This window comes from Sardina pilchardus, chromosome 14 (genome assembly GCF_963854185.1).
Source record: "Sardina pilchardus chromosome 14, fSarPil1.1, whole genome shotgun sequence".
NCBI lineage: Eukaryota > Metazoa > Chordata > Actinopteri > Clupeiformes > Clupeidae > Sardina > Sardina pilchardus.
Genome location: NC_085007.1, coordinates 21634077 through 21657859, shown reverse-complemented (window position 1 = coordinate 21657859; position 23783 = coordinate 21634077). Strand labels below are relative to the sequence as shown.

General features: G+C 46.8%; 1 protein-coding gene across 1 annotated transcript; it reads left to right on the top strand.

Moving 5' to 3' along the window:
* Window positions 1-1149: 1149 nt before the first annotated feature.
* On the top strand, window positions 1150-22683 carry akna (AT-hook transcription factor). Its single transcript, XM_062554901.1, has 22 exons — window positions 1150-1248; window positions 3477-3573; window positions 5765-6279; window positions 6529-6775; window positions 7739-8939; window positions 9767-10082; window positions 10863-10937; window positions 14256-14406; window positions 14700-14827; window positions 14965-15024; window positions 15154-15272; window positions 15459-15618; window positions 16209-16411; window positions 16938-17105; window positions 17368-17641; window positions 17998-18098; window positions 18363-18649; window positions 19181-19343; window positions 20411-20545; window positions 20901-21055; window positions 21951-22079; window positions 22508-22683. The coding sequence occupies exons 3-22, from the start codon at window positions 6010-6012 to the stop codon at window positions 22681-22683; spliced, it is 4518 nt and encodes a 1505-aa protein (XP_062410885.1). The 5' UTR covers window positions 1150-1248; window positions 3477-3573; window positions 5765-6009.
* Window positions 22684-23783: the final 1100 nt, after the last annotated feature.

Here is a 23783-nt window from a genome sequence, read left to right as displayed (position 1 = left end):
GAGGAGGCTTTAAGCAAGTGCAAGATTCATGCAGCTAGGAACTGTAACCAAATTTGTTTGCCATATTGATAAGGTTGCAGTCACAACGATTGTTCATGTAGCCTAACGCGAAAGCGGTGTCACCAGGGGATGGCTTTCAATGTGCTGCTTGCAGGTAGCCAAACAGATTAGGAATGGGAAGACATTAGACAGCAGACATATGGTTGTGGACACTTGTCTTGCAACACACACACACACACACACACACACACACACACACACACACACACACACACACACACACACACACACACACACAGTCATCATCCCTGTGGAGCCTTGTCAAACAGAATGAAGATAGACAACTGTTAGATGTGATACTCAAGATAAATAACAATGGAGATGATAACTTTGGGCATAGTGTGTGATGCTCATCAGCAACTGACTTGTGCAATTGTAACATCCACCTGATCCTGAGATCAATCTTGAACACAGTTGCTGTTCACAATTGGGCGCACATGTAGGCCTATAGCGTAGCCTACCATATGCTGAAAATTACAGGAAAATGTCATAGGCTACACAGACTACGTGTCTAAACCATTTTACACATTTGGAGATTCTCAATCTACCGTCTCCATCTAGTGGTCAAATACAATTGTCAGCTCAAACCACAACGCAGTAATAGACTACTAAAATCAGAGCCGACGGCCCTAGCCAAATTTAAATCAGACAGCCATCTAGTGGCGCGAGGCTTATTGCGGTCTGCCAACAGCATGAAATGTTGAGATTTTGAAAGATAGTCTAGGCCTCTGCCAGCCAAAGTTAAATTACATCCGTAGCTAGATTTCATCCGAATTTCAAAATACTTTGAATGCAATAGTATGTTCTGGGGTGCTTAAAAATCTCTCAGAATAACTCAACTGAGTTGTAAATCCTGCCCACAGCAGCAACCAGCCAATCGGTGTCGAGTTCGAAGCGTCGTGTTTATTTTATGAAAGGTTTCATTCGCCCCCGGCCCCGAATCACAGCACCACCTTCGTTTAGTTATTTAAAAAAATAAAGTCTTCTCATGTAAAAGTGAACGATGCTACTTTGCCTTTCCTGCAACACGGCGATCATCTAAGAATATGAGAATTTACCTAGGCTATCCTATGGTAAACAGATGAAGATGAAAACTGCTAGTGTTGGCAAGAACAAGAAGTCAAGCAAAAAGTAGACTGCGCTTCAAGACAAAGCTACGACGGTGCCCATACGTAGGCTACCTTACGGGTTAGTTTGTTTTAATCTTAAACCGTTAACTGCTGTAACCCTATTACATTATTATTTAGATCAAAACAAATGCGACTAGTAACATTTACTTGCATGGACTAATTGTAAGTGTAGGCTGGGTCACCTTGAAGTTTCGACACTGTAAAAGGAGTGGGAGACGTGCTCCGCCAGTCGCTTGGTGACATGAGCTAACGTTAGGTTGCGTTAGTTTGTGTACGGTTCACAAGGCAACCGTGCGACCATCACTGTATGTGATGTTTCACTTGCTATGAGGACTGAATGTATGTAGTGTCTTAAAAGGTAAAGTAAGTTATGCTCTATAATTTGATTGGTCGTAAGGAGAGTTGGGAAATGTTTTCGAAGCGAAGTGAAAGTTGCTATGATTTACTATTGAACTTCGCTAAAGATTTACTATTGCTAAGACACACTGTGCTTTCAAGGTTAGCTAGGTGCGTGTCATGGTAGGAATTATCCTGTGCAGCACAGTCAAGATTGTTTAATCAACATCTGGGAAGCACAACGCAACTTCTGAGTTAGCTGGCTAGCGATAACTTAAGTGTAAAGGTGCTTGGTAGGGATATCCTAAACGACTTTCACTTTATACTTTTGCACAGGCTACCTGTAACATCTTAAATCAAAAATGAATATATGTTCTTTGGGGCCTATGGTATGATGGTCAAATCATCATATCACAGGCCTCAAGAAGTGCATAGCATTTCTTCTTTGTTTTCTTCCCTATGGTTTAAATATCCTCATGGATGGTTTATAGACATTGGAAAATGAAATAATACTAATTCTCCAAAGTAAATAATTTCTATCTACATTGTCATTCTGCAATCCTTTAGGCCTTTTACGCTAAAAAAAGCGATGAATGTTCTTGGACCAATCTGAACAAACCTGCATCTACTGCAGTAGCCCACCTTGATTTGAGGAAGCAGGTAGGCCTAGTCTTAGTCTCTCAGCAGAGAATTCAGAGAATGAGCTCTTGTTTGTCAAAAGTAAACTGTTGATGTAGGCTATTCTTCAAGTGATTGGCCATAGGCTATTTGGTGAGTGAACATTTTGTCTGTGGCTTTGTTAAGCTGGTTTGCCAGCCTATAGGAATGCGTGTCTGGCTTACCACGCTGATTTAGACCAGGTATCAGCAAACAGGATCAATCCATAGAGGTGGCAATCCTTTTGGTAACAGATATTAAAAGAGTATGTCTACTGTTACTCTACTGTTCGGTTGGATTGAATAGAATGGGTGTTTTGTTGAAGAAATACCAATGACAGTGGGTGTTACATCCGAATTTCTAGTGTCCGTAATGCAAAGGAAACCTGTCCACAGCATGGAATGTGTGACACAGCTGGATAGTCGACATGTTTCGGCATCCTGTTTTCATACATAGACTAGAGCTAAAGTTTTTCATTTTGGAAGGATCTGTATCGTTTCATCATAATTAGTCTGTTGCAAGAATAGTAGCCCATGTTGCCATAGAAAAGGTCCACTTCCTGTGATTTCATAATGGCAATAACTTTACATATTTTAATGCCAAGTACACACTGCGATAGTGTGTTGACCCCAAGCAGTCGATGTCTTCATTTAAAAGAAATGTTTTGAAATGATCATCATCATACCTCACACATTTTTCCTTGTTTTGTGTCTGCTTTCAAACAAGCCATGTACAGTATATGGCTTAGTTGAGCAAAAGGTGGGCTCAATTGCCAACAAGCACCTACGCCAATATACTGTGCCATAGTTTGTCCATAACTGGTTTGGTTGTGGTACACTGCAGGTTTTCCATATACAGTGTGTGTACTACAGTAACCATAGCAGACCAGTCTGTGTTTTTAGTGAGTCTTGCCTTATCCACCCCATCGTCTCCTAAGCTGATTATGCCCCGAAGGCCTTCTGATTCGTAACCTCCACATGTCCCACAAGTCTATCTGGGAGCTATGCATTCTTCCCACCAGTCTCTTGGCCTAGGGAAGCTGCCGAGTTGCTGTCGGAGTGTGGGTGAAATCAGAGTTCAGTTAGTGTGTCTGACAGGTGGGGAGTTCCGGTGAGCCTCTGGAGGAGCGGGCAGGCGTCTAATTAGCCTGACTCGGAGACACGCACCGGCAGCATTGCACCCTGGGGATTAGTGTCCAGCCGGAGCTGTGGGCGGTGATAGACACTGCGAGTGTGTTATCTGTGTGTGTGGGTGCGTGCTGACATCTCGATGTGCCCTGCGTTCCTTCACCAGGAGGAAATCCCAGCTCCTGCGGAAGAAGTGGCTCTTGCAAACGCAGCCAGGACACGAGCGAAGTGGTAATAAGTTGAGGCGAGCACCTGCTTGGAGGGTGAGTGCTTACGATAGCCTACATGTGCTGTACATGATCACACTGACAGTGGATTATAGGTACGCTTGGCTTAGAATCATCTGTGTTCAATATCTATGGTAGGCCTACTTCAACACTGTAATATTGGCCTAGCCGTCCATGAAATGCGGTAGGCCTACACTCCAGTCCAGCTGTTTGAAATTTGCAGCACGTGCAACATCTTATAAGTTATTCATAAGCCTTAATAACTGTATGAATTCTTACTTACATTAGTTAACAAAAGTGTCACCCAAATTCAATTAGAGACACAATTTCATGTAAATTTCATGCTACATAGGCATTTGGAAAGGTCTTATGTTACATGGAAGACTAGTGTTATACTGTATATCACAGTCACAGGAAAAAGTCACAGGGAAAAAAATGCAAAAAAACCAGCAGCATGTTTATTAAGTAAATCTGCTGCTTAAGAAGAAATGCTATCTTTTAACTCATGCTATCTCTGTATAGCTGCAGCGCCTCTGTATTTGCTTACGAAAGGGCCGTTGGTCTTACAGCCTCTGAGTGAGAGTGCCATTTGTTCTCTCGAATGAGTTACAAAGGCGAGCCTGTGTGTGTGTGTGTTTGTGTTAAATGTTGGTGATGCATCCATGTATCAGATTAGTCACAGCACTCTCCGCTAATCTGCTTTGTGCTAAGCCGGGGTGTTGGACGCTGTCGGAGAACCCCCCCATTTAGGCTAGTCTTCCAAATGAGAAGTGAGGGGAGTAGGCTAATCTGTCGTCCCTCCACTGTCTTTAAAAGTCACACTTGTCCTCTGTAGTTCTGATAAGGACCTGTAGAGATTGCAGAGGGTCACTGTCCTCTTATACTATCTGCCTGCATGTTGGTTATTACATATTTATTAGGTATTGTTATGATGGTGTAGCTACAACAAAAGAAGTGGAGTAAATATCACGACACTCAGCATGTTGTTCTGTTGAGAAAGGTGATTTAAGGTAACCTAGAATGAGGATGAACGGGGGTGGGGGGGACTGTCTTGGAAGAAACCCAAATCTGTCACTACTGGTACAAGTCTCAGCTCAAACCTGCAGACTATACCGTACAGTTTTCACATCATTACTGCGGATCATGTCAGTGTCTTTACCTTATACATGCACACACACACACACACACACACGGGCATGCATCTGTTTTAATGGTATGTCATGACACTTCGGAAATCCACTTGGTGCAGAGACACATTGGCTGGCTGACGAGATTTAAAAGGGACTCCAAAGTCACTTAGTAGGTGTCCTTTTGCATTCAAAAGTAGGCTATTGTCTGTCTGCTGTGCATCCAAAGTCCTGGTGCAATTTACCCCCATTCCAATAAAAAAGACAAGCATACCAGTGTTCATTTTCCTTTACTGATGTGCTACTCCAGAGAAACACTAAGAAGTTCCTTTCCCCCCCTTGTCTAAACCTCACTTCAGTTTCCTTGAGGCAGTGCCATGAATGCTGATTGGATGGAGGGAGGCAGATTGCTGCATTGAGCTCTTGGGCTTGTCAGAGTAACCATTGTTGTTCTCTGGTTGTCACGGCAACCATCCACCAGTGCAAATTCTAGGTTCTAGAACAGCTTGCCCCACACGACAACAACCTCACAAATGTCACAGAGGATAGGTCTTTGTGACACCAAGTTTTGTTTTGACAGTTTCTCAAAACCCCACTTCATTTACCAGGCTCTGCATTTATCCATATCAGCAGGTACATTGAAATTACTTTAACACTACTCACATGTAGGGGCTTAACTTTGAACACTTCATCAGACACTGATAAAGATGATTACAATGATTGTCGATGGTTATTTGAATGTGATTTTGTGAGACAGTTTTGATTGTCGAGTTGTGATTTAGACAAATGTTCCGAAAAGATAATTCAGATTACTTATGCACAACTGTGCGCTCAAGCAAGGTTTGACAGCTTGTTGATTAATGGCTGACTGAGTTATGGTGATGAGAATAAGCATTTGTCCTTATTGCAATGGGATAATGCTATTATTGTGGTCTCATGCTGCAGCTCTCATTTGTCAAGTGCTCAGGAGTTCTTAGCACCTCTTTCCATTTTAAGAGGCTGATGAGTACACAGATGTCAGCCAAATGTAATGCAATGTAAAAATGAGCACATGAGTGCAGCGATGGAGATGGTGTAATTCTATGGGTATGTCATTTCAGGGTCCATATCACAGCTAGAGGTGCCCTCAGGCCCTGCTGGTTTGAGTGGGCATTGGAGTGGACGTTACCCAACTTGACCCCTCAAGCCTAATCGGGGAGCTCTTCCAGCCATGATTCTTCCTGTTTCCCCGAGTCCTGGGGCCCTATATGGCAGCGGGACTATGAGAGGACAGGGGGTTAGACAAATGAGGTAAGGAAGAGTGGGGGAACCTGTTAAAAGAGAGAGAGAGAGAGAAAGAAAGAGAATGGAGAGGAGAGAGCAGAGCATCTCTGCTGGGGAGCTGGAATGGACCCTGACCCCAGAGCCCGCCTCTCCTGCCAGCCCTGGGGGGTCGGAGGCCGAGCAGAGCTGGGAGGGAGGCGGAGGAGAGGAGGAGGACGAGTTCCAGAGCCAGATGGATGAGCGGGGGATCATCGGCCTGGTGGAGACCCAGGGCGAAGAGCTGATGTTGGGGTTGGGAGAGGAGCTGGGTCCAGACGAGGATGGCTTTGGCTCACCCCCCTACTTTGAGAGGGTGAGAACTCGTTGGTTTTTATTTTATGGTCTTTTCAGTTTGCAGTACAATCTACATTCAAAGAATCAGTGCAAGAGCATTAGGTATTCTGAAGGATGGCCCACGTTGAAACGTTAGCATTTACCATGTACATTCCTTATATTGTTTGTTATGCATTTTAGCTTAAATATGTAAACCAGAGAATTAAAGATAAGCATGAGTGACCTTCTCTGCCATGACTGTATCTGGGCAAATGGTGTTTCCCACCAGGGATCCCAGGGAGAAGGGCAAGAGTGGGGTCTGGCTGAAGAAGAGGAGCAGGGTTTTGGAGAGGAAGAGGAGTGGGATGATGAAGAGGATGAGGAGCAGGAACAGAGCGGCGTTTGGAATACGGGGACACCCGAACCACACGAGGGTGTCCCCATGACTCTGCAGGATCTGAGCTTTAATCTGAGCGAGCTCCTCGACTCTGACCCTGCTGGAGAGGACACAAGCACTCCCTCTCAGCGTGAGTTAAGTAAGGGATACCGGCTACCGACGTGTCCTGATATACAGAAGTAATGGACGAGGCTAAGACAAAGAACTTTCTTCCAACGCGTTCATTAACTCCATATATCAGGACACCACAAAGGCTGTTATCCTGCTTATACCCTTGTTGCCCCTCATGTATGTAGGTGATATACATGCAATATACAGTAACATGTAAAGGAAACATACGGTGTAGGATAAAAAGAAGCTGTCCTGTTCAGTTTGTTGTCCTGCTTTTATTTTGGTTTCAGTGGGTAGTTGTTTTAGTTACCATTCAAAAGAGCAATGACATGGAACAATGATTAAACTTTTTTTTTTTACCAGACCTACTTCAGAAGTGTGCCGAAATACAGAATTAGTTACCCCTGTCAGCCAATCAGAAAATTACCATTCAAAAGAACATTTACATGGAACCATTACTAAACTTTCTTTTACCAGACCTACTTCAGAAGTAGCCTGGCACGCCCTCCCAGTGACGCAACGCCTTCAGGCTTTTGCTGCTGGTCTGGTCAACTGCTCATTGAGAAGGATTTCTGAGTTCCCGAAATCTGCGGAACTGCCCCCTTTGGTCGAGAACCAATCAACTTTGAGCAGCTCCAACGGCTCTGGGTAGAGGCGTGTTCAAGGCAGCGGAAAGAGTGTTGTTATTGGTTTAAACTCGGCAATCCGCTTTCTGACATCTACCAGTAGCAAACCGAGGCACTTAAAGGAGGCGGGTCAACCAGCGCTGGCAAGAAACCGTGTTAGCACAGGCTGTTGGTCAGACTAAAGTCTCGCAGAGCCTTTGAAAGTCGATGGTAATCAGGCTACTTCAGAAGTGTGCCGAAATACAGAATTAGTAACCCCTGTCAGCCAATCAGAAAATATTTGTTCTTGTCTCTGGGGGGAATAACAGTCCAGTGTGCTATTTGAAGTTGTTGCTCAATTTTTGTTTTCGTTTGTTTTCTTGCAGTTGAGGATCATTCTCTGGGGGGGCAGGACAGTGTGACTTTGCAGGAGGGCTGGACTGAGGATGAGAGATGGCATAGAGCGGGAGGTGGAGGTGAAGGTGACGTGAATAGGGCGACTCAGAACCGGAACCGGAACAGGACTGTCTCACAGAGAAGCAGTCAGTTGGAAACGACTGAGGATGAACTAGCTGAATCTGAGTGGGAGGAGTTCCAGAATGGCCCAGCCTCTCAGGTCAGAGCAAGGAACTCTGGGTCGAGACGAGCCCACTGTGACTCTGAACATAGGACTGGATCTAGCAGACCGGAAAGTTCTGAAGGAGAGAGCATGAAGATAGACCAGCTAGGTGAGCCATCTGGTTATCATCTGACACCAACACCCTCCCCCAGGAGAGGTCCACTTGATTTTCAGGAAAATCCTCAGCCTTCCCGTTCAGTCTGCAAGTCTGAACTCAGGCATGGACACAAGAACAACTTAGAACTAGAACCAGGTCTCAGTTCATCACTTCTACCTAGAGATCTTGCACTTCCAACAGACTCCTATGAGGAAATCAAACGTTCCATTCAGGGAAGCCCGGAGTCTTCAGATGCAACATTTTCTAAGGCTGAACTCAGGGACTCACCATCCAGATCATCTTCTAGCAGGTCAACTCATCATAAGAGCCGAAAGAACAGGTCTCCAAAGCCAGACCTTCATGCTGGAGGGGAGACGGAGGGGCATTACCCACAAGCCTTTGGGGACTTGAAAGGTCCACAGAATGTTGTAAATAACACAGCTGGTTTCACAAGGCACTCTACTTTCCACACCCCACCTCCTTCACCTCACCCTGTTCCTCATAAAGTTCCACAGATCTCTCCTCCTTCCCACCTCCTGCACCTGTCCATGGGGGATCCTTTAGACTTCCCTGGGATTCAGGAGGAGAAGTTTCCAGAAGCTTCCTGCACAGAGAGCCTCCCAGACTCTAGTGTGTGTCCTCCTCGACCAACTCCATCTCCTCGAAGAAACCAGCATTATTCTCAGGAAAGCCCACAACCCTCAGCTCCTTCGCCCTCTAGGGCTGGACACAGGAGGTCACCTTCCAGGTCCTCTCCAGACAGGACTCATCACAGTCATCTTAGGAGCCCAAAGACCAGCAAGATTGAGAGGAGGAGGGCCAGTGCTGCTGCTTTCAGCCCAAGCCCTGCTGCTAGCCACACAGATGTTAGGTAAGCCTTTTTTATTTGAGAGTTTCCCTCTGTCATATGGCCGGTCATGCAACTGAAGTAGAACCTAAGCTGCAACAATTGGAAGTGATGCCAGTGGAACTGGCTAAACCAGATGTGAGAGCAGTATGTATACTGTATGCATCACAAATTCTAAGAAAAGAAAATAGTTGTCTTTTTCTGTATTTGCACTCTGCAGTGTTGATATATGAATAAGATTTTTTCATAAAAGGTAAACATTTTTTGAAGGGCTGCGAGGGTGAGGCCATGTTTGATGAATCACTTGAGCTACAGTAAGTAGCACTTGTGATTTATTCATCACCGACTTAAAGTTATCTCAGAGAAAACAATTTCCGATTTTTCTCTGGTAATTTCACCTTAATATATCTGATGTTGAATCGTTACTAATTAGATGTTTGATAATAGGCTTCCAATATGATTAGCTTGCCTTTTCCCTCCTAGACATGTCGCTCCATTTATATGAGAGTAGGTCAGAATAGCAATGAAACATTTCGTATCAGCCTTGGCTTGAACCCATCATACAATTCTCTCTTGATCTGCAAAATTCAAATCTTTTTTTGTAAATGTTATCACTTAAATAAACCTCTTAAACTCACTGATTGACAGTGCAGAAAATCTGGGACTCCAAACTTAATTCAGTTGAGGGCCTCTGGAATCTATCCCAGTGTAAACAGAGTGAGGTAGCAGGGCGGAGCTGGGTTTTAATACACAATGCACTACTTGGCTGGAGCTTTCTGTGCTGCATTCATTCTCTTTGCACTCCTCCTGTCAGTGCACTTAAATCATTTGTCCGTCGTGCCTCACACCAGGCGAGGGAAGCTCAGCCACCCCTCCCCCGACTTCTCCAAAGTCCAGCCTCGGGTCCACTTCCCCAAGACGGGCTACAGACCCCCCAAGAGCAAGCATGCCGCCCAGCAGGAGAACGCGCCTCCGGAGCCCCTGATGGTGTTCAAGTCTCCGGCGGAGATCGTCCGCGAGGTGCTCCTGAGCAGCAGCGAGGACCCGCAGGAGTCTCCGGGCCCCGACGAGGGCGGGCCCCACGGACCCCACGGGCCCCTCAACCGCACGGTGCCCGAGGGCTTCCGGGATCCTCAGCAGGCCACCGCTCTGATGCACCAGCTGCAGGTATGCTCTCCGTGAAGGCACCGGGACTGTTCTACCTGTGTCACACACCTGTCCAAAGGTTCACAATGTCCCACCCACATCTTCTTTCCCCCGTACTGTTGACTCAACTGTCAACTTCCTTGGAAAAATGAATAGGTCTGTTGTTTGCTTAGCATTATATTTTATACACAAACACAAACACACCCAAACACACACAATGTACTGTTTCATTGAAGGAGAAGTTTTACACAGGTAAAAATACTTAAGTGTGTCTGCAGGGACCTTCTCCATAGTAGCAGAAAAGAGGTGTACAGTAATGGTTATTTTTCGAGCCTAGCTAGTGGCTTAAAAGAGTGATTTACTTGGCGAAGCTGCCCCCAAATGTTTTATGCTATTCAGTTGTAAATGCATATTCCGATCCGATTCAAAGCAGCACAAATTGACATTGTTTTGGAAAATTTAGATTCATTATAATATTCAAATAGACTCAAAATTTAGGAATTCTGAACTTTTTCCTATCAAATCCAAGTTGTGTCAGACTGAAGTTTGAGCGTAAAACAAGGCCTCAAAGTGTTGGCAGTGATGAAGCAGGAAAATTGCTGCCATGGAAAGAATCCTTTCATCTAGATATAAACATTTAAACTTCAATCTGTGTGGTGCCAGTATGGTTTCCCAGTAGTACAGCAATTGGCTTTATGCAATATTTATTAGACTGGCTGGAATTGTTTGGGATTTAATAGTTTAAACGTTCTCCTTTATTTTTGTTTGTGTTAAACCGCCTTCATTTAATCTTTCTAACAGGAGGATTACAAAAGACTGCTGACAAAATATGCTGCGGCAGAAAATACTATTGACAGACTGCGCTTGGAGGCCAAGGTTTGTTATTTGTGTGTGTGTGTGTGTGTGTGTGTGTGTGTGTGTGTGTGTGTGTGTGTGTGTGTGTGTGTGTTTGTGTGTGCGTGTGCCTATCTGAGTTTGTGGAAAGCTGTGTAGTCGTGTGCACGGTTGTATGCTTGCATATTTACATTATAGTGCACGAGTGGGCTAATTTGAATTTGTTCGGCATGCAGCTTCTACTCTCTAGCCCTCACTGCAGCTCCTCATCTGTCCGTCTCTTCTTCACTCGATGTACAGTGTCTGTTATCTCTGGACTCCTCACATTCCCCTCTTTTCTCTCTCTCCCTCTCTCTATCCCTCTCTCTCCCTCTTTCACTTAAGCCCCTCTTTTGTCCGTCTCTTCACTCGATGTGCAGTGTCCGTTGTCTAGACTCATCACATCTCCCTCTTTTCTCTCTCTCCCTCTCTCTCTCTCTCTCTCTCTTTCTCTCCTCCCTCTCTCTCTCTCTCTCTCTCTCTCTCTCCGCCACCCCTACATGCCACTTCGTGTGCCTGTCGTTTTGATATCGTCTGCCTGGGTTATTTTTAGCCCTCCCTGCTCTGCATCTGAAGCTGTGTGCACAAAGCACACACATACGCACGGGCAGCCGGACTCTTTTGTGTGTGCCGCGGCCGCCCACCACTGATTACAGCCCCGGTGAGAACCACACACCGCCCCTTCTCCTCTGGACGCGGCATCCAGAGAGCAGGCACTATTTTCGGTGCGCGGCCTGGCACTGACATCCTCCCCTTGTGGTTGCGGAGATGCAGTGAAAATTGAAGGCCCTAAAAATGTTTGTGTATGGGAAGAAAAACATGTGGATCCTTGTGTGAAGCCATTAAGGATTGTGAGAGAAAGAAGTCTAGTAAGCAGTGAAGAGTTAGATATGTGAAGAAAGTAATTTTACTGTAGGCATACATTTATTAGCATTTTCTTGATTTGTCTTGCTAAATATTTTGGCGGAGTACGAAGCCGCAGTCAGCGCAGTCAGAAATGCTCTCCAAGTATGTTTTTGTCAATGCTGTGCAGATATCATGTTAAGCCATTGCTTCCTGCCGGCTGATTTGCAAGGCCAGAGAAAATATTAGCTGGGTCGGCTGACCATTAGCGTGTTCACTGGCTAATTTCCCCTAATGGTCCTGATGAGGGAGGTCATCTGATCTGTCCTGACTTGACCAGACGAGGGAGTGAAATCATATGAGCCCCGGGGCACGCTCCGTAGCACATGCCTGCATGCGGCCCACCAGCAGTCATGTGCTGTCGTGAGCGACAAACAGGAAGTGATGACATCAGCCTCTGTCAACACCGTTCATGCTGAGTAACTGCACCAAAATAAAACACACACACACACACACACACACACACACACACACACACACACACAGTATGCTGTGTTACAAGGACCTCAACAAAGTGACAGACACAGTAGTACCTCTGCTTTCGGTGTATGCTGTCGAGTGCACTCCACCTGCTGCTCAGAGCGCCCCAGATCCACACGCTAATTAAATCCAGCTTACCTCTCCACCTCTCCTCTCCTTGCCTCTCCTCTCCTCCCACCATCTGTCCCCCCTGCCACTCCAGACAGACTAGAGTGGGACAGGAGTGAATGGGCCTCCAGTCTAATCCCTAGACAGCACCCCCTGCACACACACACACACACACACACACACACACACACACACACACACACACACACACACACACATACACACACACACACACACACACACACCCTTTATTCAGAGGATGCTGAAGGAGACCGGTTTTCTGTAAGCACCTGATAAGTTGAGACACTGGAGGGGTCTGAAAAACTAGTGTTAGAAGGAGCTGTGCTTGTTGCTGTTGATGATAGCAGTTGTTAGAGTGGGTTATGCGGCTGACGCTGCAGTGCCTCGGTGTGGCAGGTAGGGGGCGACATTGCCCAGTTGACAGGAGGGTCACTCAGGGGTGAGTGGGCCTGTGATTTACTGTTTGCCACAGGCTTATCAGGGGGAGACAGTCACACCAGTGCCACCCTTCGGCTCTGTCTGAAATGTGTGGAAGTGTGTCTGTCTGTCCGCGTTACTCTCTATGTTGCTAAAATGTTGTATGCATGTTTGTACATATGTTGTGTGGGTGTGGGTCTCCTCATGCACGAACTAATTCATTAATTGTGAACGTCAATGAATAGATTGTGTGTAAATGTGTATGAGTGCGTCGCCATAAATATCCAAAATATGCTCATCATTCAGCAGTAAAATACTCTTGGGTGTTATCGGCCGCGCCAGGTCTCGTGTGACACTGGCTGTAAACTGTCCCCTTCGTTTGGCTGCGTTTTATTAGCCAATCAGAGCGCTAGCTGGCTGCAGAGGTCTATCTTTCTCATCTCCTGCAGTGGTCACTGGGAGGCTTTAAATCACTGCGGCACAAAAGGCTCTGAGACTGGGGTGGGGGCAGGGAATATAATTTACAGCACTGGCCCTCTCCGCACGCACCCACTCTCACTACACAGCACACACACACACAGCACACACACACACAGCACACACACACACACACACACACACACACACACACACACACACACACACACACACACACACTCTCACTCCACAGTGCTCTCTCACTACACCACACCACATCATACACACAGGCACCAAACACATATTCACACACACACAGTCACACACACACACACACACACACACACACACACACACACACACACACACACACACACACACTAAACACACATGCACAAGGCATTCACACTCTTCATGCTGCACTGTGCACACAGCTTCACGAGGCATGCAGACAGACTGTGGCACTTGCAGGCATTTTCAGATTTGATTTCCAGTCAAGCTGATATAAGAGATTTGAAAAATGAAAAAAAGATGGCTGCAAGAAAAGATGGCTCCCAGCGTTGGGATTGAGTCCTGAGGTGCGTTCAAGTTTGGGAAACAGTGGCAAACGTTCGTGGTGAACATTTAAATTTGGTGTCAGGTTGGTGCTAAAAGTCCATTCTAACGGCAATTGCATTGTTACCCTCATCAAACTCACGTCCAGTTCCACTGTATATTCGCGGAGCACTACCTCCTCAGACTGTTGTTTGCAAGCGTTTGCTGGAAACTGTTTGCAAATGCACGCAAAGAGTTACTCAGTGCTCTTTAGACTGCTAGAGGAACTCCAGACTCTGCTGAGTGTTGTTCAAATGGCTAATTGGCTTGGTGCTGTGCTGCCGCTTGTCACAGTCTGCAGTTCACTACGTTCCAGAACGTTCCCCAGCTGCCCGGAATAAAGTGATGTGTTCTCTTTTTTTTGTTTAAATTGGTCTGCAGGTTGGCCTGTACTCTGATCCGCCCAAGTCAAGCCACTCCGTCCAATCGGGGTCTGTGAGGGAGGGGTCAAAGGTCATGACCCTCAGCTTTCCTCAGGCTCAGAGGGCTGAGCTGGATGCACCTCAGCAGACTCTCCAAAGGTCAAACTCAGGTAAGGGTCATCATCTCGAGTACTATGGTACTGTATACCAAGAAATGATGTACAAATTGTGCATCAATGCAGAGATCTACCCCAAAGGCTTCATAAAGACCTTTGGTCTGACTAGAGTTACAGTATGTTTACAGTCTATAATAGCAGCTTTAGTGCACAGAGTTCTTGATTTAGTCATGTCCCCACACATTCAGAACAGATCTACGATGGTAAGAAAGAGAATCATAAATGACCAGACGAGTGCTTTCTTTAAGAAAGGGTTTAAAGGACTCTTTGGTCGTTATCTGTTTTAGATCATGCAGCCGTGTCCCCAGTCCGGCCCTCCTCTGTGGACTCGGCCTCGTCCAGACAGAGGGGTCTGCGCGCCATCGAGCAGCTCACCACAGCCCTGCTCTCTCAGGTCCAGAGGTTCCACCTGCAGGTACCCCAACTCACGCCACCCCCAACACTGCCAAATCTTCAAATTGAAATGTTCAAATTGAAAAGTTAAGGGCTGTGCAAATACTCTGCATGGTGTGTTTTGAATGGTTGATTGAGAGGGTCTTTTTTCTCTAACAGCTTGACACATTTGAAGAGCTGCTGAGAAGAGGTCAACTGAAAGCACATGAGCAGATGAAGGTAGATGAGCTGTGAATGAAAGCTGCATATTAATACAACTGTATGCTGCTGTAGTAGATGATAGTGGTGCAGTGTATGAGGCATCTGGAGTTGTTGTCTGAGGTGTGCTGTGCTGTGCTGTGCCCTCAGGGCCTGTGTGAGCTGGCTCAGGGCCAGGAGGCTCTGGAGAGGGCGTACCTCGCCGCACGAGAGGAGCACAAGCTCCTACAGCAGACAGGAAGCAAGCTCACACCTTTTGACCCAAACAGGTAAGACCCGTTGGTCGTGTGTGAGTGTGTGTGTGTATTAATATGTGTTTGGGAGATACTGCACCCCTTGACTGGCAGAAGATCATTGATGTTTTTTTGTACATTGAGATGCATTTAGACTGGTTGTGCACATAACTAATACACATTGCATGCATAGTCACACAGACACATATTTGTGTTTCACAGGGACCTTGAGGGACAGATCTTCCAGTCAGGGATGCGATTGGACGAGCTGAAGGAGTGGGTGGAGCAAACCCAGCAGTCCTCGCCCATGTCCGAGCCTCGGCCCTCTCCACGCCCGATCTCCCTGAGCCCGAGGGACAGCGACACGCTGCCACGCCCACAGGTAGTCTCACCTGCCACTCAAATACGCCCGCCCCCCAGGTTGAGCTGTGGTGTAGGAGTAACAAGCATCCAGGACCGTTTCCCCTGGGTGCCAATTATGTCAAAAACTATTTGACCCCTCTGGGGTTACACTCTCTAATTCCATCTCTTCCTCCCTCAGTCACAAACACATACACACACACACACACACACACACACACACACACACACACACACACACACACACATATACGCAAACACACACACACACACACTTAGAAACACTGTAGGCACAGTAATTACTGTGAATGACTGAACTAATGGTTACAGTGAAAAGAACAAGCCATACTCAGTATGAACACCGGGTGGTGCTGTTGTGGAGGTGAGAAGATGGGAGATCACATTCTGCCTTACAATATACTGTATGATCTGATCTTTGTGTAGATTCGATTTAAATACATGATCACGCATTATGTATAAACTTTGCTGTGAATACCCTTCCATCAATTATGAATGCCTTAAAAAAAAACCTCAATATTTTAACATCACTTTAATAGTTCCTCTCTCTCTCTCTCTCTCTGTCCTCTCTCTCTCTTTCTCTCTCTCTCTCAGGATCCAGTGTGTCCTGTGGGTGTAGGAGATCAGATGACCATCAGGGTGGAGGTGAGCTCAGTGAGCGGCGCGAGCGAGGGAGAAGTCGACATGGAGGAAGAGGAGTATGAGGACGAAGAGGAGGCCCTGCCCTCTCTCCTCCTCCGCCCCCTCCAACAGAAGCACCAGTGCGTGGAGCGGGACTTCAGCAATCTGCTGGGCCAGTGAGTCCACTGAAGAACCCACTACTCCCGCCACACACACACACACACACACACACACACACACACACACACACACACACACACACTGGGCATGCTGCATAGTCATCAAGGGCAGGTGCGCTGTACCCTTGCGTGGTCTGACACTGCATCCCTAAGCGAGGCTGCCGAGTAACTGGAGTCTGGACAGCCTCTGGCACACAACACACGCCGTGCCACTCAGTCCACCCCAACAATGTCACTGAGAGGGAGAGCAAGCACCAGTGGAGCAGGAGGGAAGGACGTCTGTGCTGTGTGCTGTTTGCTCAGTCTGTTCATTGTGCCTTTAGGGAACGGCTACTGTGCCTTTAGTCAGCTTATTATATTGGACACAAACAAGGCAGTGTATGAACCATTGCAACATCTGTTTTGAATGGTTGAATAAGAATTGGAATTGGAATTCTGTTTGAAAAATACAAGAGATATACTGTTAGCAGTGAGGTTGTAAGGTAGATAAGTAGAGGTTGCTAAGTTCTGTTCTGTCTTTCAGTTATCAGAGTGTGAAGGAGCTGCCGCAGGTTCTGGACGTGGCATCCGGCCCCAACTGGCACAGCACGCCCGACCCAGATGCCCCTCCTCTCCCAGGGCATGATGGGATGGAGGCGAGACCACGCTGGCCTAGTGACAGTGAGCCAGGCCAGAGCTGCCCACCTCAGCAGTGAGTTCTGTCTCCAACCCTTTTTGTATGAGGCAGATTATGCTTATATTTTGTTTGTGTGTTTGTTTGTTTGTTTCTTTCTTCTTTTGACTACAGACTGTCTACAGTCATACAATTTTGTGTTATGTACATCAGCTAGTGAGAATGAACACACAGACTGTGCAGAGAGAGAGTTGAGACATTCATTAATTCAAGAAATGGTGTTTGAAATGCACTCTTGGCCAACCTCTTCTGACCCCTATTGATTGGTGTCCTTTTCCAGGGGGTCCCTCCCTACTCTGGAGCCTTCCTCGGGGCCCGGTGGTGAGTCTCAGCGCAGCAGCCTGGCGGAGCTCCATCTGGGGGGAGCCCCCCTGGAGCGCTGCTCCTCCTACCCTGGAGCTCAGGACCTCTCCAGCCCCAGCAGGGCCTCGGGGAGCAGGAGGTCGGGCAGCAGCAGCCTCTACAGCCTGGGCGACGGGATGGCCACTGCCACCACACCACTGAACAAGAGATCGTACAAGGCACAGGCTAGAAATGCTAGAGCGCCCTCTCAGGTCAGTGGTGGAACAGCAACAGAGATGATACTGCTGTAGTAGATGATGCACTGGTAGGACTGCTATATCCTGTGTGTGTGTGTGTGTGTGTGTGTGTGTGTGTGTGTGTGTGTGTGTGTGTGTGTGTGTGTGTGTGTGTGTGTGTGTGTGTGTGTGTGTGTGTGTGTGTGTGTGTGTGTGTGTGTGTGTGTGTGTGTGTGTGTGTGTGTGTGTTCCGCAGCTTTGCTCTCATCAGTTCAGTGTATTCAATTTAACTCAATTAATTTTAATTTGTTTCAACTATTAGCATATTCACACCAGTATCATTATTATTCACCAGTAACCAGACATCGTTATTTCTCTCTCTACTCCTACAGGATGGTCTTCTGTCCCCGGAGACTGACAGTGGCTTTGTGGGCTCCGAGAGCCGCCTCACTCCTGCACTTCACAGTCCTCTCCAGCAGGGGGAGAAGGCGAGGTGAGGGGCCTGGTTTCCTCAGGCGTACCATTCTCATTACATCTCTCACATGTCCCGTGTGGGTTAGATCAGGAAAAACAACAGTAATTGAACAGGAATTGTGTGTACACTGTTCTACACAATGTTTCGCATTACAATCCATTCGTTCAGATCCATGTAATATGTCCCATTTGATAATTTACATGCACATAAGTGTGAGGTAACCATATTATTGGACTTTTATGAATTCTTGTATGAATTCTCCCTCATTCCACTTCTCTACAGGACAACTCCGCTTGAGGAAACCGAGGAGACTGAGAGTCCCGTGACGGTCACTGACTCAGGGCGACCTCCCTCCCGTCAGCCCCAGCTGAGGCCTCCCTCTCTGGCTCGCGCCTCCCGGGGGAGCGCAGGCTCGACCAGGTCAGCTGGAAGAGCCGCCACACCTCCTCAGAGGAGGGCAGGAGGAGGTGGAGGGGGAGGAGGAGGAGGAGGAGAGAGGAGGCACTGCTCCCCCCAGTGCTGGACGAGGGAGCCACTACAGGCCTGGACCAGCAGCGGGGGCAGTGAGAGTGAGTTCAGACACACACACACACACACACACACACACTGCATGAGTTAGAGAGCCAGAGCAACACGTTGACTTTAAGCTCACAGACAGTCTCACATTGTAGATGCATATGTAGGCCGCATCCACGTAGATATTCAGTATGGATGTACCACGCGCATGTACCAAGTACTATACATTCAGTCATGCACTAGGACCATTAGTACTTCTCACTGTGCTATGAAACCCCTCAGTAACATGTATTGTGTGTGTGTTTTTTTAATTAACTTAGTTTAATAACTAATAATAAGGTTTATAGAAAAAAACACAAGACATATTATTGAGGGATTTTATACCGCAATGAGCAGAGTTTTTGATTTCTCTGGAATGTCATAATGTTGCCCTGGTTTAGGGTAAATCATTAAAGCTTAGCCACTTCAATTAATCACTTATTGCTGGTGTGGCTCTCTCTCTCTCTCTCTCTCTCTCTCTCTCTCTCTGCTTCTCTCACTCTCTCGTTCCTGTTTCTCACTTTGCATCTCTCCATCCATCTCAGCCCACTCCCTGTCAGGACAGGAGGAGAAGGAACAGAACAGCCCGTACTCCCGCCGAGCGACCAACCAGCCGCCGGCACAACGGCGAAACTCCTCCCTGTCTGCGCCCTATCGCCATGGCGACCACCTCAAAGCCCAAAGTTCTGTCCAGCTGACCAATCAGTGGTGAGTTGTCCGCGGGGGGAAACTGCCATGGCAATGGGTGGCACAAACAAGCAGAGAGATTTATGGCTCCCTTCTGAGTATGTTGGCTGGGGCGTACAGAAAAAAGTCAGGAGATACCAGAAAAAGGAAAAAGATGGTAAAAAAAATGAGACGCAGTAAAACAAAAACCTGTCTCCGGTACTGCAGTAAATGCCAAGCCACTGCTGCAAATGGGACGGTTCACCCAGTGGAGCCAGAGTGCAGGGTGGGGGGAGGAGGACGGTGGGGGAAACCCAGCCCAGATCTGGAGAAGCCTCCCCATCAGAGTGGCTATGGTGGAGGGAGTGGAGGAGTCTCCGTTTCTTTATTTGGCAACAATATGTTAAGATTATAGATTAGTTTCCAAGTTCATTTTTAGTTTTTGTTTTTTTTCACAAAGTATGCCATATGCTGTGTGGGAAAAGTAATGGTAGTCATTATGCACACACAAGTAATAAGATATTGTTGTCTGTGACCTTCCAGAGAAGATTTGAGAAGATTTATATCGACGGATGACGGTATTTGTATGTCATGTCATAATGTTGCTTCACCTCTTGATGATCTGAGACATTGAATCTGCTGTGGCCCTCATTCCATTGTAGAGCTGACCTCTTGGTTCATAAGAAATGGAAGTCTAGACTGGAGGTACTTTGAGAACTCTAGTGTGATGATGATTTAACCCTGCATGGTGTAAGTGTGTGTGCTGTGTGTGCAGTGTGTACAAGGCATGGTGTGTGGACTGGATGTTACTGTAAGTGCTGCGGTGTGCCAGTGTATAGGACCTATATAGTGTAAACTAAAGCATGTCGAGTGTTGTGAGCTCAGCACAGGTCTGCATGAGTGTTTTTTCCACCAGGTCCCTCTACACAGGTTTCCATCTTGCACTTGAAGTTGTTAAAGAAAATCTGTGAGAATTTGGGGATTTTGAAGCCTTACTTTTCCTAATGAACCTTTGTGTGTGTGTGTGTGTGTGTGTGTGTGTGTGTGTGTGTGTGTGTGTGTGTGTGTGTGTGTGTGTGTGTGTGTGTCGGTGTCCATCCACACTGCAGTGAGGCCCTCCAGTCCTTGCAGGTGGAGGTGAACAGACTGAAGGAGTGTTTGGAGGGGACTCTGTGTGTGCCCCTCTCCCCCAGCTCTGAGCCAGCCTCTCCGCACAGTCCACCTGCACACAGCACACCTTACAGGTACATCTCTCACAGGTATATCCCTCACAAGTACACCCCTTACTGGTACTGTGCCCCCTTTACAGGTACACCCCTTACAGGTACACCCCTTATGGGTACACCATTCACAGGTATATCCCTCACACTTATAACCCTTACAGATACACCCCTTACTGCTAGGCCTGGACTATCAGGACTAGTATCATGAAGTCCCACTACTGGCACTGACATACAAACATTTCAGAGCAGGCTGCTAAAGATTCTTTTTTGGCAATGCTCTAGTCTACCCATGTCGCTACAGCTGGAGTTATGTCATATTCACCTTGGGCACAGTTTTCAAGCTGCATTTTGAGCTGTAGTTTACTCTCTCTGTTAGGCCATCTAAGCGGAACAGCAGAAGAGCGGAGGATGGAGAGAGCAGCAGAATGACTGAAGAGGAGGAGGAGGAGGAGGAGGAGGAGGAAGAAGTGGTGGTGGAGAGGAGGACCCAGAGGCCCCGATCAATGTCTGTGCCCCGCCCTCGGCTAGAGAGTGAGTGCAACAGAACCTTACGCTGTGTCCTAAGTGCATGCAACGTGAGCGAGCATTAGCATCAATGTTTCATTACTTTGTTTTCAGTTTGATTGTCTGAACTGAATGCAATGCAGCACATTGCTGTGCAGTGTTATGTAGCGGAACGTTTTGGGCAGAACTATTGTCAGATGCCCTGTTTCTATTTTCATCTTTAGCCTGTATTGTTCTGCTATACCAGTAGATACAGTATGATGCAATAGAACTGCATATTTCACAGATACAGTTGACAGAGAGCACTCAATGCCATACAACAGTTGGGAAAAGCTGTTAGAATTGTTAGGAAATGACTGACCTAGCCTAATGCTGAATAGTGGATAAATGATTCTGTAAATGTGAATACGATTAACTTGAACTATCATCATCTACTTCCTGTTTTGTCTAGTCAGTCAAATATGTCATTGTAATGTGTCATGAAAGGACACCTGTACATTTCTTACATGTTCCTCCTTGAACGCAGTTCTGTAGATAGAGCTTTTGTATTGTATATCAAAAATGCCGTGATTGTGTACAAAGTGGGTTTGTATCATTTCCAGCCTTAGATGGTTCTGGGCATGCCCAGTCTAAGCCCAAACAAGAGCTGAGATATACGGCAGTACTCATAGCAACTCTGAGAGAGAGTCTGACAGTGATCTCAGCAGCACAGGAGAGCAGTGGAGGCCATACCTGTATGACATCAGTTTATTTAATTTATGTATTTATTTGTTTTTATTTTAGAATGCATCTAATATTATTTTGAGTTAACGGGTTATAGATATTCGATTCGAAGGTAGTTGTTGTTGTTGTGATCGAGGCTGAATTCTGTTGTGGTGAAGTGTGATGGAACTCAGTGTGGTGTTGTGTCATTTGCTGTCAGGCCAGCGCCTTGGGCCATCTGTTGTGCCCGAAGACGTTGTTGATGCCAACCAGCGGAGGAATCTGGGCACTGGGCACTACCACGGCTGTGCCTCAAAGCACCGTGCCAGTCCGGGCACAGCTCAGCCAGGTGAGGAGAGATTAGACAGCTCATGTTTATTCGGTTCTCCTTTTCTCTCTCTCCCTCTCCTTCACTTTTATTCTGCCTTTTCTCTCTCTCCCTCACCTTCAAGTTTATTCTGTCTTTTCTCTCTCTCCCTCACCTTCAAGTTTATTCTGTCTTTTCTCTCTCTCCCTCACCTTCATGTTTATTCTGCCTTTTCTTTCTCTCCCTCACCTTCACATTTGTTCTGCCTTTTCTCTCTCTCCCTCACCTTCTTGTTTATTCTGTGTTTTCTCTCTCTCCCTCACCTCAACATTTATTCTGTCTTTTCTCTCTCTCCCTCTCACCTACTTGTTTATTCTCTCTCTTCTCTCTCTCCCACACCTTCATGTTAATTCTATCTTTTCTCTCTCTCCGTCTCCTTCATGGTGCGTGTCTCTGTGTTTCGGCGGCAGGTCCGGGGAGGAGCGGCAGTGGGAAGCGTCTCAGTCGCTCGGCCTCCCGTTGCCGACCGCAACGCACATCCTCAGAGACCAGACGAAGCACCGCTGTTCAGACCGGTCAGTCAGAGTCCACACACAGACACTATACAGGAGCCTTCAGCCGTCATTTTGAGTGGACAAAACGTTAAATGTGAAACGTGGTAGATGTTGAAGATGTCATTTTAGTTGGTACTGCCATCGAGCACGATACCGAGACAAAAAGACAGCTAAATCTGTCATCTAGGCCTGACACGCCATCCAATAAAGTGAAATTGAATCAGGATGTCTTCATTTTATTATGCCTGTGGGATGGCGGGATGGATTTTATCATAGCTGATATTGTAAGTGGATCTGCCGGCTACCTTGTGTCTCGATGTGTCGTGCCCAATGGCCGTGTTGTTGTTCCCCCGTCTCTGACAGAGCGAGATCCCGGCCCGTCGTCCAGACAGCCTCGCCCAGAGAGCTCGCCGCGCGGGGACGCAGGGCGTGTGTTCCTGGCGCCTCCGCCCGCCACTGTGCTGGGCAGCGTGCCCATGGTCCAGTGTGTGCCAGTTTACCCATCCGTGCTGTGAGTGCTACACACACACACACACACACACACACACACACACACACACGCTGGTAGATGAAAACACAGGCATGCAGACTCATGTCATGTCTTGTCATGTCCTGTCCTGTGTTTTATGAAGAGCCATTGGGGGTCTAGGTGGCGCAGCTCTGTCTGAAACGCTCAGGCTTTTCTGTGGTATATGGTGAGATTAGATTGACGGAATAAGATGTGAAAGACTTTGCCTGCTTGGATGTCGATGTCTATTCTCAGACTTGCATTATATTACATGGAATTGGAACAGTGTTTCATCATAGGTTCAATACTTTCCCTGACTGGATTATGTGCAAGGGAAGTTCAACCGAGGAATTCACTGTACTAATTCAAAAGTTGAATGTAACACAGAATTGAAAATAAACGAAATTAAATAAAATCTGAAGGGTAACGTATTCTTATGTTTATCAGACAACACAATAAAAGCACGATATAATTTAGAATCTGATCATTATTGTCAGAGTTTGCTACTAAATGCACTGGCTGTTGTGTTTACTGTGTTTGATATAGTATTCCTCTTCCTCAAGATGTCTACACAGAAATACCTTGACAGTAAACCTGCATGCTGTGTCTGTGTCTGTGTGCAGTGCCTGTACATCACACGTGCCGTGTGACGTGATGTGTTCTGCCGTAACACGTCTCTGTCCT

Coding starts and splice junctions, on each gene's coding strand:
- akna (XM_062554901.1), top strand. CDS start 6,010: ATGGAGAGGAGAGAGCAGAGCATCTCTGCTGGGGAGCTGGAATGGACC. Junction 10,083..10,862: donor CTCTGATGCACCAGCTGCAG/GTATGCTCTCCG, acceptor TCTTTCTAACAG/GAGGATTACAAAAGACTGCT. Junction 19,344..20,410: donor GTCCAGCTGACCAATCAGTG/GTGAGTTGTCCG, acceptor TCCACACTGCAG/TGAGGCCCTCCAGTCCTTGC.